General features: G+C 35.1%; 1 protein-coding gene across 15 annotated transcripts in view; it reads right to left on the bottom strand.

Annotated features, from left to right (window-relative positions):
- Positions 1–20,342, bottom strand: part of C2CD5 (C2 calcium dependent domain containing 5) — a 73,488-nt gene that overhangs the window by 10,690 nt on the left and 42,456 nt on the right. For 9 of the 15 annotated variants that reach the window (XM_074826400.1, XM_074826402.1, XM_074826403.1 and 6 more), the window contains 10 exons: positions 16,283–16,397; positions 13,704–13,799; positions 11,752–11,943; positions 8,454–8,640; positions 7,275–7,439; positions 6,803–6,943; positions 3,836–3,899; positions 1,752–1,813; positions 594–692; positions 85–174 (listed from right to left, as the gene is read on the bottom strand). In XM_074826400.1, the coding sequence (XP_074682501.1) occupies positions 85–174; positions 594–692; positions 1,752–1,813; positions 3,836–3,899; positions 6,803–6,943; positions 7,275–7,439; positions 8,454–8,640; positions 11,752–11,943; positions 13,704–13,799; positions 16,283–16,397 (1,211 nt within the window). Of the gene's footprint in view, positions 1–84; positions 175–593; positions 693–1,751; positions 1,814–3,835; positions 3,900–6,802; positions 6,944–7,274; positions 7,440–8,453; positions 8,641–11,751; positions 11,944–13,610; positions 13,800–16,282; positions 16,398–20,342 lie in introns of all 15 variants that reach the window. The other 6 variants (XM_074826398.1, XM_074826397.1, XM_074826399.1 and 3 more) reach the window with 1 other exon arrangement.

The following is a 20,342-nucleotide window of genomic DNA, read 5'->3' as shown; positions in this document are numbered from 1 at the left end:
AGTTTACTCTGAGTAGCAAATGTTAATTAAAGGCCAAAACTGGCATGTCTACATGCTGAAAGTTGAAAGAATCAGTTTATTTACCTGAACTAATTCATCCTCTGGTAGAGCAACTGTAAAATTTACATGACAAAGGCAGCAGGGAACCATTGATCGCAGTTTAAAATACAAGCTCTGTTGAAGACAAGACATTGTCTGTGTTACTCTAAAAACTGTGTGGTTTATTTCAGAGAAATTAAAGATCAAAACTATTTTCATAGTAGAAATCATCTAATCATATCAATTTTTTCTTGAAGAATTACAGGTGTGAAATGTCAGGATTGAATACAATCTACTGCACAGCAGTCTTTATACTTCTGTTTCTAGAGCATATTATCAGTCAAAGGACTCATTCAGATTCCAAAAGTATCAGAAATCCTTAATATACTAAGAATGCTGAATCTATCTTTGGAGCAGCTTATAAACTAAGTACAGACACTTTGTAGTCTAATTCCAAAAAGTAATTATGAAGAAAATGTTATTTTCAATATATCCTGATTTTACTTTGCTTCCATTTGAACAATTAAACAAAGTGCTTGAAATAAGACTCTTACCTTCAACAGATTCTCACAGAGATCATTAAAGTTCTTATTAAGTGTTTGATTTGTTAGGTTAATGTTGCTTAGTCTGGATACTCTTACTGCTGTGAACATCTGAATTAGAAACAAACACACTTTTTTTTTTTTCCAATATATGCCTGTATGTTATATTAAAACCAAAACAAATTCATAATGAAGGCAAATAATGCATAACGTGGTAAGGGGGGGGAAGGGAGAGGGAGAGGGAGAGGGGGAGGAGGAGGGGGATGTAACGAAAAGGAAAAAACTGTAGCAACAGTAAATCAAGTAAAGTGCTTATTGCTCATGAAATTTTACAAACAAAAGGCAAACTTTCTGTGAACTAATGTATATGAATATATTACACAAGTGATTAAGCAAGACATGAAATACTCTGTGTCCTTCTTACTTGCTTCATAAAGGAGTCATTCTACATTCTACCTGCTACATATTTTGTTAACTGCTGTTGAAAAATTATATGTTGTGTACAATAATGGAGACAATAATGGAATGTCATATACAGATACACAGTCAATCCCATCAACCTGAGAGTACGCTGCTGGTGCAGTCATATGGTTTTGAGGTTTGAGCTGTATCTCTGCAAAGCACAGTCCTGCACTGTGCCAATTAGGTGTAAAAGCTCACTTAGATAGATCTGTTTTAACTCTCTCTCCCTAAGACTGAATTATGTTGTACAAACATAACCAAAACGTTTAAACTTAATTATAAATGGAATTTTTCTCTACTCACTGGATTGGCTTTATCTAATTCTTATTTACCTTAACCTATTCATGTCATCATAGTCAGTATCTCACACTAGGTAACACAGTCAACAATGTGTTTCTTTTAAGAGGCTTCAAAATCTAGCCAAGCTCTTAAAAATGCCCAAAACCTTAAAGTTCATAATTACCATAATTATTTTGTAATTTTTGTATTTTTGTACGAGGTTCTCTGTTACATAACAGCATTGAAAAAAACACAAACAGGTTCTCATACCCTGTTTTTCTTACCAAAATACTACTTTTACTTTTAACACAAGAGTATCCTTTCAATTTATCTTTCAAAATTAGTGATCATTAATATATATTTAAATTACTACAGCATTATTTCAACACAATTTGGAAAAAAGTTTTAAATTTCTTTGAATAACCTTACTTGAATTTCTGGTGTCCAGTTATTTATACCAGGCATAACTTCTGTGTTGCAACTGTAAAAACCTGTAAAGAAAGTATTTGGGGAAATCTATGTTGCACACTGAAATATAAAAATACCTTGAAAGAAACATATGTGACCTTACTTGATGTGTTTTTGAGCACTGAATAATACACCAGAAATAAGACTAACATTCAAAAAACAAACGTAGCGTCTGAAGAATACGATATAACATACAAAAGAAACATATGCTTTATGTTATTCATATTGCAGTGAAAAAATGGATAGGAAAGATGGAACTCACCACTTCTAAAACACTAATTCACTACAGAATTCTTATTCTGAGTATTTCTTCAACCACCAAAAAGCAAGGCCAGAAATGTCATCATGTTGAGGAACATGAGAGAGGCTACAATGGTATGAAATGCAACAGTGACTGTTGCTCCCCATGGAGACTGGGTAACTCATGTCATCTGATGTCAAGACTACTTGGTGAGCCAAGCTCCCTGACTGCTTCACAGAACCGCTTCTTGTGGAACCCATAAAACAAAAAAACCCTGACTAGTTGGTCCTGAGCAGGGAAAAGTGTTCAAAGAAGTTTTTCAGCTCTGATCAGTATATACTTAAGCAATCTTGCAGGAAGGGCAGACACCCAGAATCCACTACTGCTCTGCCTAGTTTCTAATAGACAAATTACGTACAAATGAAGAAACTTTACTAAAAAGGTGTGATAGGAAAAGCTAAGAAGCTAACCTTTGACACATAGCATAGAGATGCTTTAAAGATATTACCTAGAGATTGAGTGCAAATACTAACAGAGACTTGAAAAGACAAGAAAAAAAAAGAAAGTATAATGACTAAACAGCAGGGTAAGAAAAGTTATAAACAACAAACAGGCAACGTTGAAAATCTAAATGAGCACAAAAGAAAAATCTGGTAGGGCCTATATAAATGCACAAAATAAACTAGAAATGCAATTGTGTAGCAGCTTGCAGAAGGTATACATATTAATAGATTTTCTTTAAGAACATCAAAAGCAGAAATCTTGTTGAAGAGTCAATCAAGATATAGAGAGAATATGCAGAGATGATAACATGATAGAAGACAACGAGCATTTTTTTCACATCAGTGTCCACCACGGTAGTGGAGCTTTCCACAATAGTGGAAAGCCGGTCCCTTGTTTATTTTCCATCAGAATACTTGTCTGTGTCTGAAGGAGATCTTGAACAAATAGGCAAATGAAAAACAAGGAATCATAAACAACAGGAAAGGCAAAAGATTCAATAGCTGACTAAATGGCACTGAACTCTTAACTTAAAATTACCCCACTACCAGAGGAGAGGATTCTTTAATCTTCAGGTAGTGAAGTGCTTTTAGTGACTAGGACCTACTAATTTGCCTACTACACATATCTGTATTACTGGTCCATAGAAGCTATTCCAGAAAATGGAATTCATGGGCAGATGGAAAAATAAGACACTGCAGAGGAGTGCACTCTAACACTTTTCTAAGTAACAGTAATGTCTCACAAGCTGTCAACAAACGTAGTGAACACAAAGACTTAAATTGACAGTATGGCACAATCACAAAGCAAGGAAAATACAAATGCACTTGTTGAACAAGAGTGCTGGGAGGGCAAATTGCCTACTTTAAATAACATTCTTTGAATACAACACCAATATGTCACATTATACAGCTACAAATACTTAAAGGACATTCTGTTCCCTGTAGTATTTCATTGACCCTGCAACCTACAAATTAGCCATTCAGTCTAAAAATCTTTAGCAACTGGTATACTAGTAGAAAGGATCCAATTGTTACACCTGTATGAAGTAACAAATTTGCATCAGTACAAATCAGTGAACTACAAAATGCCACACAAATACTGTTTACTTCAGTTTTCAAGAAGCAACAATCCCCATAAAAGGCTTAATGACTTCTTTTTCACAGGTATATCTGACAAGCTAAACACTTCAAGAATTTTTTCCACTGTTACTCTTGAACTTTTGTTTTTTTAATAAAGCCAGTTCTGTTTTGTCATTTTGCAGCCTACAGTGTAAGTTAGAAAAATATGTTTTTAACTATACCAGAAGGTGGTGGAACATCTGTCAGTAAAGAATGTACATCTTCCATTGCGTCTGTATCATCAATCTGGAAAAAGGAATAATTGATAAAAATCACGTTGCTATTCCAGTCAGAAGTCTCAGAAAGATATAAAAACTTGGTCATCAAGAGAACTGTATCTGGCAGCTACGTTGAGATTTTAAAAAATTAATCCATCAACCAGAATACTGAATCTTAACTATCAGGCTATGATATGCTTAACACTTGAAAAATAGTTCCTTTAATTAAATTGTATTAAAAATAAAGCATTGTGCACAGAACACACAGAAACTGCAACAGAGAAACTGCAGCAGATAAGAATGATAGAAAGGTAACTTTAAAAACAATTTAAAATGCTGAACAAGGTTCCACACAACAACTTACAACTTTTTCCAGCTAAGGACCTTAAGCCACTAAAACTCTCATATGGTCTGTATTACACTGATGTGATCGTTTTCTGCCTATTCCACTGACACAAAAATCTCTCCAGGACTTTAAAAACCTTGCTTAGTATGAACAGCAGAAAATCAAATAGGGAAAGGTAAATTTGGGGATTATTAGTTCTTCCTATCCAAATAACCTCTATTCCACCCAATCTTTAAAGACTTTTTTTACTTTAGATCAGACTGAGAGCGTATCTACCTTGCTACCTACTGTAAATATTTGTGTCATGTGTCTTTATGTTTATTCTGCCTTCTTCCAAGTATTGTGGAAATTGTTTATATTTTAACCCCAGTATTAAAGGGTTCTCTGTCAGGTATTGTTTCTCCTCCTTCTCTCTCTCAAAGTAAGAGGAGCAGTCTTTTTTTTTCTCCCTCAAAAAAAAAAAATACAGCCAGCCTTACCTCTCATAATTGCCTCCCAACATCTCTTAGCATTTCCTCATCACAGTGAATTTTTTACCACTTTTTCTTACATATTTCCAGTGAACAATGATTTCACTCTTGAAAGGTCAGATTCAGGAGCTTCACTAAAACTTTGGAATATTGTTCCTCATATCTAATTTCTTAACAAAGACAGTAGTAAGTGGTTCCACAGATTAAAAGTCCTTTTTCTATAAAGACTGAACTACCAAAACACAGTGACACATATTCTAGGACCAACACCTTCACATAATGTAAACCAGTAAATGACCGTTCTTTAAACATCAGATCTTATTTTTCTTGCTAACTTTAGCATCCTTTATAATGTACTCTATAGTACATGACAGTATATTTACATTTTTCCCTTCCACATGGAGATCTCCTCCTATCCCAAGTGCATATACTACTGTTAATAAGGTAGAAAGAATAATTCTCCAAAACTGTAAAAAGAGAGCTGAACTCTGCTTGCAGTATATAATACAGTCCTTAACCAGAGGGTCTTTGCTTATAATGTATCAAGCTTCTTTATGAAGCAACTGGACAGAAGTATGCCAAGCTTTTATTACTGCTATCTCTCTTCTATTTGACAGCCTTTAGAAGTGAAATGGAGGCTGGGCTTATGTTTTACTGGTATTTTTCCTAACTTGTCCAAAGGGTCTCTTGCAGTATAACAGTCTTTGAGTTGTGGGGGTTTTTTTCTGCCTTACACAATCCTTTATTTTTTACAAAGGCAGTCAACCCTTTTTGCATTTATCAAAGTATTTTCCGATAGGCTCATCCATTTCAATACAGTGCCTTAGAGAGCATCTGTTGTAACTTTTGAGGATACAATTCCACTCCTGTCAGTCTACACAGACAATGATATTAAACCAAAAACCTGTGAAGACCAGCTGCAAAAAATATCTGATGAAAACTGTCCTCATTTCGTTTTAATGTGAGAGTTAACTAGATTCAAAGTTACTTTTAGGGACTTCCCAATTTACTTACTTTGATCCTAGCATACCTGTAACGGACTGGAGAGCAAAAATTTACTCAAAGAGCAGAAGCACCAACCAATCTCAATTTATAACATCAACCTCTCCCAACCCACTATTTTTTCACTCTCTTTTCTAATCTCTGTTTTAAAATGAACTGCTGTTATAGCTCTCTCTCATTCTCCCTATCTACAACCTTTCTTCTAGTTTATTTTCTATGAAGATAGTGATTTGTAAAGATTAACATAAGTCTTGAATGTACCTTAGGCTTCAATTACAGGCTGTAATTTAAATTGTTTTCTTATTCTTAGTCTAGGACAGGTATTTGTAATACCTGTATCCACAAGAAGATGACCAAAATTCTAGCCTTCTTTAGTATTTGACTCTTTTCCTTCAAAATTGTACAATTTTAAAACCACATCTTTGAATTTTAGTGACTAGAGAGGTAAAAGACATCTCTGTTCTTTATCTGTAGGTGTTGTTCTTGTTCTAGGTGTAGCTGTTGAAAGATTTGGAAGATATTCTCTGAAGTTGTAAATTCCTGAACTCTGAAAAGCATCAGCTGAAATTCAGAAAAGCATGTCTTCCTCTATGTGCTCTCTTGACACATGCATTTTTTTGAATGCTTTGAATACTACCCCTTTTGCAAACTAATAATTCTGAATATCCAACTGTAACATTAAGATCTTTGAAACTGGAAGAACATACAAGCTTTTTCTTTGCTAAATATAAAGTGTGACAACACAGAGCCTCAATGTTTATAAAAATACATCTAAGTTTTGGATCCATCATGATTGCTGCTTGAAGTAGGCAGAAGGGCATTGCTTAACAGCTCTTAGTTATTATTCTAGATATTGCTATATGTTCATGTATAGCAGGGCAATCTTTTTTTGGTTATTGTCCCTAGACATAATATAGCTATGCTTTAAGCAAACAGAATAAGAGAGACAGTGTAAAATCCAATACTTAACATTTTCTACTGATGTAAAAATAGAAAATTTTATATACAATTTAAGAACTGTCATTGGAGATGAGTAAGAAAACTTCTCTCCCTTTTTTATATATATTTCAAGAAAAGGGAAGTATGAAAATGAGTACTGAAAACATTTATCACCTCCAAGACAAAAGCATCCTTTTTCCCATGTGAAAGGTCTAGCTCTGTAACTTCATCAGAGCTTTCTGACTGAGACCTTAATAACCTGGAACGTTGTCTTGGCTCTGGAATGGGAGACCCAATGATTTCTTCGGGTAGCTCCTAAAAAAGGATATAAAAATTATCAGTTGTTCTATGTAGTTTTGAAATTATTTCAATTATAAGCAATTTGTTAACAGTTTTAAGAATCAGAACATTTAGAGAAATACTTTGAGAAATAAATCTAAATAAATACAAACTGATTTGGATATGTGGCTTCAGAGATCTGAAAATTCCAGTAGGTTCCCAAAATATAGTGAAAAGAATCTACATCTCTACTAAAAAACAACTTACATTCTGAATGATTCAGTCAGTAATAATTCATGGATATACATGGTGTAGGTCTGTTTGACTCAGAATGCTTTATTTTTAAGAATATAAAAGTTTTACTTACTGGAGGATTAATCTCATAAAGTTCCTTGTTTTTTGCTATAGTATCATTTATTTTCTTCTGCATGTGAGATATATGCTGCTCATAGGTGCCATCATTTGGAGTCTTCCCAGCAATCTGAATACCACCAGGTGTTGGCAAAGCTGCTAGATACACACCTGTTGCAGACTTTTAAAAAGTCGTTAAGAAAAATGACAATTACATAAGCAGGTACTTCTAATACTTTCATATAAAATTTTCCATAACGCTTATGCTATAACAGACGACACTGTGACACGCACATTACAGCATGATCTCTTCCCATAATAAATGACTCTCTCTTGTTCACTTATGAAAAAAACCATTATTCTTTTAATAAACTCTCTCCTTCCCACAGGTCTTTTCCACAGTGGAGTTCTTAACTTGCCTAAAAGTTCCAAAGTACGAATTAAAACCTGTGCCCTAGTATATTTTGCAAAGCCAAGTGATGGTTTCAAGCATTTAAAACTTCACCAAACCATTTACAGTATCACTGCAGTTGTGAAAATCCCATTTCTGTTTAGAGAAAACAGATCATCAGTTCAGACAAAAGAACATGCAAGCAAGTCAGTATTACCCAAGCATCCTCTTACACCGATGAGGAAGCAGCACATTTCCACTATTCTAATCCCACATGACAGAATAAGGTTAGAAAATATTGTTAATGAACTTTTCTTGTCTATCTCCAAGACACTTCCAATCCAAGACACTTCCAATTATCATTTATTTCTTCAGTGCCATCAAAGAAGAGGCGACAGACCTTTCTCTTGTTGACAACTAACCAAAAGATTTGAGACTTAATTGACCTTCTTTGTCATGGAACTAACGCAACTTGATGAACAAGGATCTCTTTGACAGGACCTTTAAAGAACACAATAATTTTTCTATAATTTATGCCATTAAATCATTTAAAGTTTCTTTTCCTCTCATCCCCTTTCTAATAATCTTGTCCTCTAACAGATTTTCAAGAGATTTGAATCTTTTTTCGGTGCTGAAAGAGAGCCTGTCCTGATTTGTCAACAATTAGACACCTCATTCCATCACTTTATTTATTCTTAAAATAACTTTTTAGTATCTCTAGTTACTCTGAATTCCACCACACTTTCTGTCCTGAAAAAATACCGTAAAAAAGCAAAAGAATCCCCAGATTAAAACTGTACTTACTGCCAACCCCATTAGCATATTTTCACCCACAGTGATCTGAATTCTTAGCCCAAACAGAGCATTCATTCCTCTCAACTTAAGTTTATTCATCAGTTGGGTGTGCACTTCATATTCCATAAATGGCAAGAGATTACTGATAGATGTCGCATTTGCTTCAGCTTGAGCTTTCTTCTTTAGACGGCATAACCTGACAATATGAAACAGTACATGACATCAGCAGATGAACAGCTTTAATGGACTGCTGAAGACTGAAAGTGGTCACAGGGTATTTTGATTTTTTTTTCTTCATTGTATAAGCTAATACAATCATTTTCTTTTAAATGTATTTTAAAATCCTGTAAAATATTAAATTCTCATCAGGAAGATCAAGGCAGACTGACGCACTGAGTCCCAATAAGTAAGATTTGATTTTCATTTTTAATAGATAATTGTATATTTATATTAACAATAAAAATGGGTAAAATAAAAAGTAAACTTATAAAACAGAACAATACATTAGCTTCAACAACATTCAAAAATATTCCCTTATCAAAGCAGAATACAAAAATTACCAATACTGTATTTTTGTAAATCACTGAATGAAGTCATGTCTCCATTCTTAAAACATGCTTAATAACTGTTATCAGACAGAAACAACATGTATCACACAGGGTTATTGCCATAATAGTCTGACAGCACCAAATAACTATGCAACGGAAAGAAGTTTTCTACAGATTCCAGATAACCATCTACTAGATGTTTGGCTAATATATTAACACTCCCATCATATAGCAGTGACTGTTAAAAAGTTGCCCTGCTCACTTCAGTCAAAGCAAATACTGAAGACAAACACAACTTCTTTGCAAGCTGTCTGATATTTGTTAAACACTCTTCCACAAAAAACAATTATTTCAAGGGACAACTACTGCAGCCCTTTTCAATTGAGCCTCAGAACTGATGAGGTGCATTCTACTAGATTGCTGCAACTGGATAATAAAATGTCAGTTCTTTACAAGAACTTGAGTCTGTCTTATCTGAAAATTTGTATTTTCAGTTTTTTTCATAGTGAGACCCCAAATGCAAACATCTGTTTCTGTTGCTGCAAACCTCTTGAACACTTCAGGTACAAGCACAGGAAATGACACCTACTGGCAGAACTTTTAAAATGCCTATTAATACAGTTATTCAAGGCACACTTTGGAACAAAGAAAAAAACTGAGTGCCCTTGCAGGTCAAGCATTAACCAATCTAAAAACACTTATCTTAAAAGAATAAAAGAAAAAGCATAGAAATCTCATGTCTGAACACATTGTGTTAGTCATATTCCACTCTTTGGGTTTAGCCCCATAAACTGAAATTCAAACCCCACACCACTATAATGGCTGCCTACTTTCAGTGACAAATTTTAATTCAAAAAGAGCACATGACAACTGTACATTTTAGTGATACAAACAGACAACACTTTCTTCTAAGGACTACATTTATTACATGATCAGGAAAACACGGTAACTCACCCAGTCATAACAAGTTCACTGCAAAATCTTTCTAACTATAGCTTCAGGTCTTTTTTTCAAATTTATTTGGGGCAGGGGGGACAGGTGGGGAAATGTTTCAGGAATCATTCTAGAGGAAATGGGACATCTGCAGGTGCTCCAGAGACAGACTGGGGACCATCATGTGACACAAAGTCAATTTCCACAATGGTGCTGAACAGAGGATTTAGTAATACAGAAAATACCAAAGGAGGAGCACAAAACACATCTCTACAGTAGCTCCAATAATTCTGCTCTAGCAGAAGTCAAGAGAATAATAAACACAGCATCGTAATAAAAATTCAGGTGAGAAGAAACTTCAGGAGGTCTCCAGTGTAACCTCCTGTACAGCCAAAGGTGGGTCAGTTTTGAGCTCAGACTACAATGCTCAGAGCTTTATCCAGTTGGATCTTCAAAACTCCCCCAAAGATAGAGACTGCACAACCTCCTAGGCAATCTGCTCCACTGCCTGATTGTTCTCACAGGTAAGTAGTTTTTCCTTATATCCACTCTGAATTTCTCTTGCTTCAGCTTAGGCCCACTGTCTTTCACTCTCCCACTGTGCAGACCCTGGCTACATATGATCCACAAACTCCTTAGAAGTACTAGCAGGCTGCTACTAGGTCCCCCTGAATCCTTCCTCTCTCCAGACTGAACAAGTCCAGCACCTGCAATTCTCTTCATATGGCAGGTTCTCCTTACTCCCTTGGTGTCCCTCCACTGAACCTGCTCTAGTTTTCTGATATCCGTCTTACTCTCAGAGCAGGACAAAACTGGACAGGTATCATATTGTGCAGTCCCACTCATTGTGGTGAAACTGGCAAACTTGAAGAGAATGCAGTCCATCATCCCCTCCACATCATTAAGATGTTCAACATGACAGGTCCCATTGCAGACTCTGTTATATTTGTCATGTTTAGGTTACAAACCCTAAACCACTACCCTCTCAGCCCAATCATCCAACCAGTTATTTACCCATGTAGCTGGCCACCCATACATACTGTACATAGCTAACACTTCCTTCTTTCTGACTGTAAACCACCTTATTCCCTTTTCCAAATTCAAAGACCACAGCATAAACTGGACATAGCCACCAATTCTACAGAGATATGTTCAGTTACAGACATCAGCACAAAATTAACACTACTGACTTAATCAGTTCATTGAGTTTCCAGTGCAATAGCTGTTATCTGACCACATTAGTAGTCCCAAACAGCAAGCTAAAGCATGAAAACTCTTATACCCAGGCAGACAATTCCCACAGGCATTAAAAAAGTAGCAGAACCAACATGGATAAGTTCACAGAATCATCTAGGTTGGAAAAGACCTTGAAGATCATCCAGTCCAACCATTAACCTAACATTGACAGTTCCCAACTACACCATATCCCTCAGCGCTATGTCAACCCGACTCTTAAACACCTCCAGGGGTGGGGACTCCACCACCTCCCTGGTCAGCCCATTCCAACACCTAACAACCCCTTCTGGAAAGAAATACTTCCTAACATCCAGTCTAAACCCTCCCTGGTGCAACTTGATGCCATTACCTCTCGTCCTATTGCTTGTTACTTGGTTAAAGAGACTCATCAAGTTACCAGATGTTCATCAACAGACATGACACATAACACAAGGGGAAGAGAAGGCTGTCCTTCTCCTGTACCCTAATACACTGTCATTAACTCCTAGCAATTTAATATACAAAATTTAAGGTTTGATGAACGGATTTTATCAACAGGAATTCTTTCAAAGATCTCCAAAACTTTACTAAGAAAATATTTTGATAGATACCTGGCTTGAATAAGACATCCCTTCCCAATAACTATTGCCTCTACAGGAAGATCAATTGTAGTGAAAAGGACATCAGGAACTTTTTGCTTTCTGCAGTTGTAACAATAAGTGAGGTGAGCAGGGAATGGCATGTTCAATTCATCATACGGTATATGGCAAAATCCACAACCTGGTGGTGAAGCTTCTTCAATCCTAAAAATACATTACGGAAAGCATACTTAAAACATCTGCACCTTATTAACAATGATCAATACATGCACATATGTATAAACACCTAAAGATACCTACTTAAATCATACACTGCAGCTATACTCTGCTCCATTATACCAATGTGACAAGTATTGCATTTTATGAATTAGAAGAGTAAAATTAGGCTGCACACTACTAGTTACAATGCTGTAAATAAAACTTGCATTGAAACTCGTTATGCAGGGATCAAGAAAAAGTACATACAATGACCAACAATTTATATAAACCTAAAACATCACTGAGCTGGCTTTAGACACTGTGAATTCTAAATGCAGTCCATGGTACAACAGTTGTACAGAGAATTTGCTGTACCAGATACAATGAAAAGTCTCTTTTACATTTGTGTCCAAAAACCTACACAAACCTAATGAGCAGAACATAAATAACAAACCAACCATCCTACTGAGAAGCAGTACAATATATATTAACATTGTAAGAAGAATAGCAAGATTATTTCCTAAGTTATTAGGTAAAACTTGTTATTCACTTAGAACACTTAGTCCCACTCCCCCACAAAAAATATCCAGGAATGACTACTATAAAAATACAAACAAGGAAAGCATAAGCTAACTGCACCATTGCAAATTTATTCTGTTTCACATAAACAATTCTTCTCAGTGAATGTTGAAGAGATGCTTAAGCAAATCTGACAGATTTGGAACACAACTTATCATAGACTTTGGCAAATATGTTTTGTCTCATGTAAACATGGGCTTTGTCCATTTAGTTGTTTCATCTTCCTTTGCCATTTCTAATCTATGCCAAGACTCTTAGCAACAAAATATGTATTTTGATAAAAACGCAATTTTCTACATATTATGAACATGACATTTCTTCTTCTCCATCATATAGTGAATACAGAAACAAATATTTTTGTTCTGGCTACAGTTTTGAAAAGTCTATCTACACAAGAAGATAATGGCCTCTTGCTAACAAAGTAAAAGAATGGTAAATAATACTATCTTGGCAGGGTTATTATGGAAAAAGTAATGCAAGTGCTAAGGTGTAATAAACAGCCTTACTTACAACTACAATAATCCCTTGAAATATTTGATTACTATCCTGACAAACACATAATAAATTACCAATATGCATTAGTTATCTAATTATTTTTTCCCCAAAATAACCGTCAATACTCATTCCTCAAATTTTATTTACAAGATCAGAAACAAAGGGAAATTTCACGTATTTCCTTCAGTTTCATGATTTTGTTCATAACTAAAACATACACCTTTTGTAAAAATCTGGCACCATCTTTGTTTTACAACCATGCTATTTTATCTGCCATACAGCTCTTAAATAGTATATGTAGAGCATATATACACATAACACAGCCACAGCAGTTTTTGGCTTACATTAATTTATCATACATCTGTCAATTTTTATAGTGTGATATAAAGCTGATAAAAGATACCTGAAGAGCGGCAAAGAAAAAAACCGAGTTATGATCTGTGGTTAGTAGTCAAATGTGTTACCTTATTCAGACTGTTAGAAATAAAAACAGAATATCTAATTTGGTGCAGAGTTCCATTACTTCTGTTGTTGTTGTTGTTAGTGAAAAGCAGTAAAGTGGTTGGTCCCGCATCCTGCACTGTAACACTGTAACCTACCCTAATAGAGAAGAACTATCTTGGCTCTGAGGAAAAAAATCAACCTCTCCCTTCTCTGACCCTATGGAAAAGAAGCCAGGCTGCCATGACAACCTTTGTTCCAAACAGCCTTCCATGGTGCCATCCTGAAGAAACCTAGGGTTCAGTACAGCTGCTGTGCCAGACGCGGACAAAATACAGACCTCTTCACTATAAGAGAAAAGAATTACAACAAAGTGAATTCCTACTACTTGGTGCTATTTTTATTTAAAACTATTAGATTAAAAGGCTCAATGAATTCAATGTAACTACTAATTTTGTGCATTTGTGCAATTTTATCCATTAAATCTCACAAACAATCCTCTTCTGGATATTTAAACCATTGTATAAGTAAGAGATGCAGAAGGACTGAACAGAAAGACTAAAGAACTTTGCTTTATATCATAAATAACATGCTATAACATCACAAAGGCTAATCAGGTTTAGGTATAGTTTTCAATTCTACAGTTAATAATGCAAAGAAATCCAACCAACCAACAAAAGCAAAGAAAAATTTAAAAAAAACAAGGCATAATTTTTACCAAAGTAAAATGGAAGTTGAGAGCCTCACCACCTTATGAACATTCACTTTCAAAATGAAGTTACAACACAACATTGACAAGGGTGCTTCTTGGAGTGTAAAATTAGCAAAACAATAAAATTTGACCATGAACAACTACAATAATGGTACATATAGCATGTAAAGTAACCAACCGTATTAATGACTTAGCAGAGTTAAAGCTCTCAGAAGCGCAAGCTATGATCACAGAGCTTTTAGTATTTCTGAAATTGCTAAATAAGAAACAAATCTCTAACATTCAATACTTAAAACACTATATTGGAAAATATGGAGAAAAGCTTTCCCACATTTTCTAGAATGATGCATGCGTGGTTTTTATTTGTTGTTTCTCTTTTCAGAATAATTTTTCATATACAACATGTCTGGCAGACCAGCACTTGCAGACAGAGCCTTGCTCCTTAAGCATGGAATAAAGCTGAACTGGCAAGTAAGCATGAGAACTCTAATAAAATATTTTTATCAATGAACACATTAAATTCCTTAAGAAAAATTGAAGTGTGAAATAACCCAGTAACTGACTGCCTATCTATACTCTGTACATTCTTTCTTCAGTTAAGGTAGCAAAAAAAATACAAAATATTCACGCTTTTTTACAAGGAGACTGACAGCCAAAGGAGTAAATCTTACATTTTTAATGCAAGTTCATCCCTCAGCAATGGAAACTTGCACACTGCAATTCTGAGGTAAATATGGTCTTTAATACACCAAGCAAGACAGGACATAACCAAACAAGACAGTATAAGGAATACAAACCATGCCTTGTCTGTAAAGTAAGTTCTCCTGTTTTCCTACTTTACTAGCATAAGCATTTGACTTCCAAAAATTGCCTTCAAGTTTTGTGAAAGATCAATATATTTGGTGTTTTTTAGTTTTGGGGTTTTTTTACCTGCAGTGAAGCAATAAATGTGAAGGAGCAACAGATGTGAAACAATCAATGCTGTGGCTTCAGACTGATCATTTCTGGTTATCTTACTACTTTACCAACAGATGGTGTGCACTCATGAAAACACTGTATAACTCTGTATTTCTTTCTTCAACATATCAATTGCAAAGTAAAATGAAACTTTTTCAACTTCTCTCTTTAAAAAAGCAAATCTTTAGTGCTTTTTCTTTAAAAGTACTTAGGCAAAAATCAACTTGACAGAAAGTAAGTTCAGATGTTCAAGTTTGCTTCAGTTACTTTCCTAAAGCAATTCAAAAGAATCAGTGAGCCAGAGTACTTTTCTGTTTGATATCAGTCAGACACACTTGGCCCCAGGAGGAGCTCTTCATAGATTACTTTCCAGAGCTAGAAAGAGACACAACCTTTCCTGGGCCAGAGAAAAGGACAAGTAATTAGATGAATCCCAAATTATTTCTCCCACTCTCCAAGCCTCTCACATAGTTTGTTAATAAGCCATCAAAATACACAAGATTGGAATTTTCTTAGCCAAAGGGAATACAGTAAGACACTGGAGTTCTGGCCTGAATAGAATGCAGGGCTGGGGAATTCAACCTCAGAAAGACTGCAGAGCTGCAGTTTAGTATGTTAAACACTACTGTAGTACTGAAAGATAAAAATAATTACATGCATTTTTCAGAAAGAAATACAAAATGTTAACATCTAAAGTATTCTAAATCGATCAGGCAGCATATTCTCCTTTAACTCACAATTAATACATTCCTAGTAAAGAATTTGTGCCTTAAATTTGAGGTTTACCATCTAAGTACTGGTCTGCCAGATGTTACCCAACAATGAAACTGCAATACATATACTTTTAGGAACAGTCTTAGCTATTTAGCTAGATTAGGTTTAGAAAACTTCATAGATAAATTAATATTGTTACTACAAAGGCAAACATGTAGGTTTGGAATTAAAAAAATTGTAATGTTCATTACAAAAAACAAAACCCAATAAAAACCCAACCAAAAATATATTATAAAAAAAAAATAGAAAGTTACTTTAACAAACTCTCTGAAGTAGGTATACTAGACTTAGTACAACTGTGTTGAAATAGTTCATCATTTTTAATCCACTGAAGATGAAATAAATTTTCTGTGGCATTTTGAAAATCAAATCATCATCATGATTTACCAAATGCTAGTTGATTCACTGTAGCCCACTACAGCATGACAACCCAATGCCTTGGCATGGGATTTTATTTCTTGTCTGATTTCTGCCCACCATGCATCTCGTGTCTCTGGTTCATCTGAAAGACAAAGTATAAATCAGTTCACTATTCTGCACTACATCAACATAAAGCTTCATGCAATTAATCTGAAAAGTTCATATTTAAGTGTTTTACTGTATCTGGACACTTTTTATTTCCTAGTTATTGCAGTTCAAGCAAACACTAACGGGGCTTTTTCACTAATTTTCTTGTTTATCACCCATGAGAACAGGTTCTGTCAGATTACTGCATTCTTGTTGTTGTCCATGACAGATAACACCAAAATACTGTAGATAAGTGTTCCAATCTCTACCCACTTGAAGACCATACTGTCAGTTTCCAACAACATGAGAGCAGCACCTAACTTGCACCAAAGCATCACAGATACTCTGTAATACTGAAAACTATCAGCAATAGTATTGAAACAGTATTTATAGTAATAAAGTAATATTTTACTTTGGTATACACTTGACATCTTTGAGATAACCTCTGTAGTTCTTCCTACTGTAAGCAGTTCTCTCTGTTTACCAGATTTTAAAAATATTTGTTCAAGGCTGTATCACTAATCACACAGCTCTGTGGTCTTTATTTCAGCAATTCTAACTTTGAGAAGCCATAGGTATTTGAAACTACTTCTACATCAATAACATTAAGAAGTACAAGATGTATGTTGACTATCTATCTGTCGATGCTTTTTTGCTTCAGTATCCTGCAACCGCACCTTCCCCACCCCGCCCCCAAACAGATTCTAATTACCTTTACTGACTTTGAGGTTACATGTTAAAATGTATCCTACCTGCTTTTCTTGAATACTACATTAAAAATGCAAAAAAGAGTGCTACTATAATAAGTTTATGCAATCCATTTATTTAAACTGTTCAGCCATTAGTTTCCCAGAAGTAAAGCTCTTGTCTCACAAGCTTTTTACATAAGAAGTCAACCAGTATTGCCATTTACAATTAGTTTGTCAACTGTTTCTTCTTTCAAAATGGCTTACCTGTACCAATGAACTTAGTTGAAAACCATGTTAATTGTTGATACATAAAATAAGGGGAAAAACAGTAACAAACAACAGGCACTCAGGTGCTAGGAAGGGTTCTGAGTAGATAAGATTCTTATACAATTTCCATTAAATAACTGAACTTTACACAGATACAAACATCTAGCCATTGAGATCTCCTTGGTGAATAATAATTTAAAAACCTGAGATTCACTAGGAAGCAATTCTGTACTATCTGGAATATTTATAAATATAGTGTATGATAACCCTATTATCATACACTAGGTTCTCTGACAACATGACAAACAAAAATGAAAGATGCGGATATACACATATTTTGAAAATTACTGAAACAAAAATACTCTACAGCAAGGTGTATTCATTCATGAATTTACCTCATCTTTTCATATTGAACCAGGCTTTCCGCTTTCTGAAATTAAACTAATTGTCATTATCTAATTTAAAAAATAGTACAGAGCTATGTATATTCAACTATACCTAACTTTAAATGTTAATGCTTGTGTAACTCATAGCACTGACTAACAGCAGCCTTGGGTGTCCACACTGAAGTTTATCCAACCTTTGCTTTAAGAAATGAATAGTGAAGAGAAAAAAAAACCTACAGTGATAGTTCTTAGGAAGGTTCTCCGCAATCAAGACGAAAATACACATATTAAGACACAAAACAGACTGAGGATTTTCGTGAACTGTATCAATCATGTTTCATTGTATCCGAGTTCACCTTCAGCCGGTTTCAATGAATTACTAGTAGAATCTTGAAGCACTGCACCTCCCTGATCTCAGCTTGAAAACACTGTTTAAACGCTTTCACTAACTGTGAAAATCAAATGCTCGAGGATACACAGTAATCCTGACTCAGATGGTTGGAATACCTGCTAGCAAGGTCTCACACTTTTCAGCTTTCAAAAGCTGAGAATCATGCAGAAATAACTCATCACATCATAGGGCTGGAGTTCCAAGGCTCAACTATGAGAACAATTTGTGGTACACAAAGGAAAGTGGGAGGCAAATTGTCTTCTCTTTTGCATGTGCATCTCTGCCTGAACAGAGGCTGTGATTGCTGCCACCAGTTAATGGCAGTAGTGGTAGGTGAACGGAGCAACTTTGGAAATCCATTTTAAGACAAAGGCTACAACATCTGACAAAATGGAGAGCTGTAAGGGAGATGTGAGACCACAAGCACCTTCTGTAAATGTTATCACTAACTCTTTACGGAAGAATGGACATGGATTTTGGGAGCAATTCCTCCTTCCCCATCCAATCACAGACAAGGAGATTGCTTATCAGTATGTGTTACTCTCTAGAACAGAAAAGTCTAAGTAGTAGAAAAAGTGGTTCACTGACTGCGCAGGACAATTCTTGCTCATTTAGACTTGATCACAGGCAGCTGGCTAGATATATTGACTGGACAGCTACACACATTTTTTTACTTCACAGAAAAACACCTGCAAAGGAGAAGTAAACTTTTTCTAGACATAAAGACAAAAAAGCCAATTTTACTAAATCATCACTTTTCTCTTCACACCTTTAGGTACCATTTGGCAAAAACTGCTCCTACTTGTCACCAATGACCTTTCTATGACAAAAAGTGCAAGAAAATGGGAAGTCATAACAAAGGATTTGAAAGTGAGCAACAGATGAAGTGACTAAGGATGAACAGGGAAAGTGCTCTGGAATAAAGAATAAGATTACAAACAAGAATATGACACTGGAAAGGTATGTAGCCACAGTAAAAATAGAAACAGAATGGAATGTTGAAAGGGAACAGATATGCTTAAGGGGAACAGAAAAGGTAGAAATAGTGACGGGTCCCAAACTCTATGCAAACATATAACTTTCCTCCACAAAAATTTATAGTTAAAGTTTAGGAACAAGTTCTTAAGAGAGTTAACACACTTTTCTCACCTAACTTCATCTACAAGTTCTCCTTATCATAATGGAAAGCACGTATTGTTGTGAGGTTGCTCAATACTGTGTCTTGCTAAAGCAACATTTAACCCTTTACTCTGAGAATCCATTCAACATCAGAATTAACAAAACTATTAACTACAGTAATATAATGGATCATTTTCATTCTTATTAAGAGATAAGTACAACTTTCCAGCTATTGTCTTCAGTGTTAACAGGATCAGGCCCAATATCTTTCAAAAAAATCCAATGAATTCTTATTGCACAAGTTCAAAAATTAGAGTCATGCACAAACAAGTGTTTGTAAAGAAGACTGGGTCCTCTGCTTAAGACATTTAGTTGAGTACTTTTTCTTCCAGAAAGAGGCCAAAAAATACAAATCAGTATGTTTATATATAAATACTGTACATTCACAGTTTACATGAACTTACCTTTGCATATTAAAACACAAAATGATTGACTACAATTAAAATCAAACACCATGACATTGCAATAATAAATTGATACAAAACACTGAATGCAGTGCAATGTGTAGCATTCATATTCTTCTGACAAATATTTTCACAAGCAGCCTTTTTTGACACGAGCCACACGATTTCACATGGGGATGCCATTGTAGCATTTACAGGTTTAGTAAAGCTAAGGATTTACATAAACAATTAGAGGAGTTAGGGAAGCAGGATGGCATGTGTCCAGTACACTCCTTAAGAGTGTCTGTTGTTGTTTTTTGCTAAGGCAAAAGCTTAAAAACTAAGGGTTTGCAAAGCAGATTCAGCAGACAGTAGCCAGAAACAGTGGGTATTTTGGCGCATGCTTGGATCAGGTGACAGTACAGACTGAAAACTATGGCAGCTCACTGAAATGGTTACAGAAAGTAATGGCCCTGGATTCTAGGTGGAAGCAAAAAGGCAAGCATACATAGCACTCAATCACAAGCTTTTCTAGCAAATCTACTGAGTAGTTTATAGCAAGGTTTATCTACAACTTTAAGTAAAAAAATTTGCAAAAATTACACTGCTATTATGCACCCTTTATTGGAAAACAAAGACTGAATA

The sequence above is a fragment of the Strix aluco genome, chromosome 5 (assembly GCF_031877795.1).
Source record: "Strix aluco isolate bStrAlu1 chromosome 5, bStrAlu1.hap1, whole genome shotgun sequence".
NCBI classification, from domain to species: domain Eukaryota; kingdom Metazoa; phylum Chordata; class Aves; order Strigiformes; family Strigidae; genus Strix; species Strix aluco.
The sequence above is the reverse complement of the archived record's forward strand: the minus strand, read 5'-3'. Positions and strand labels throughout refer to the sequence as shown.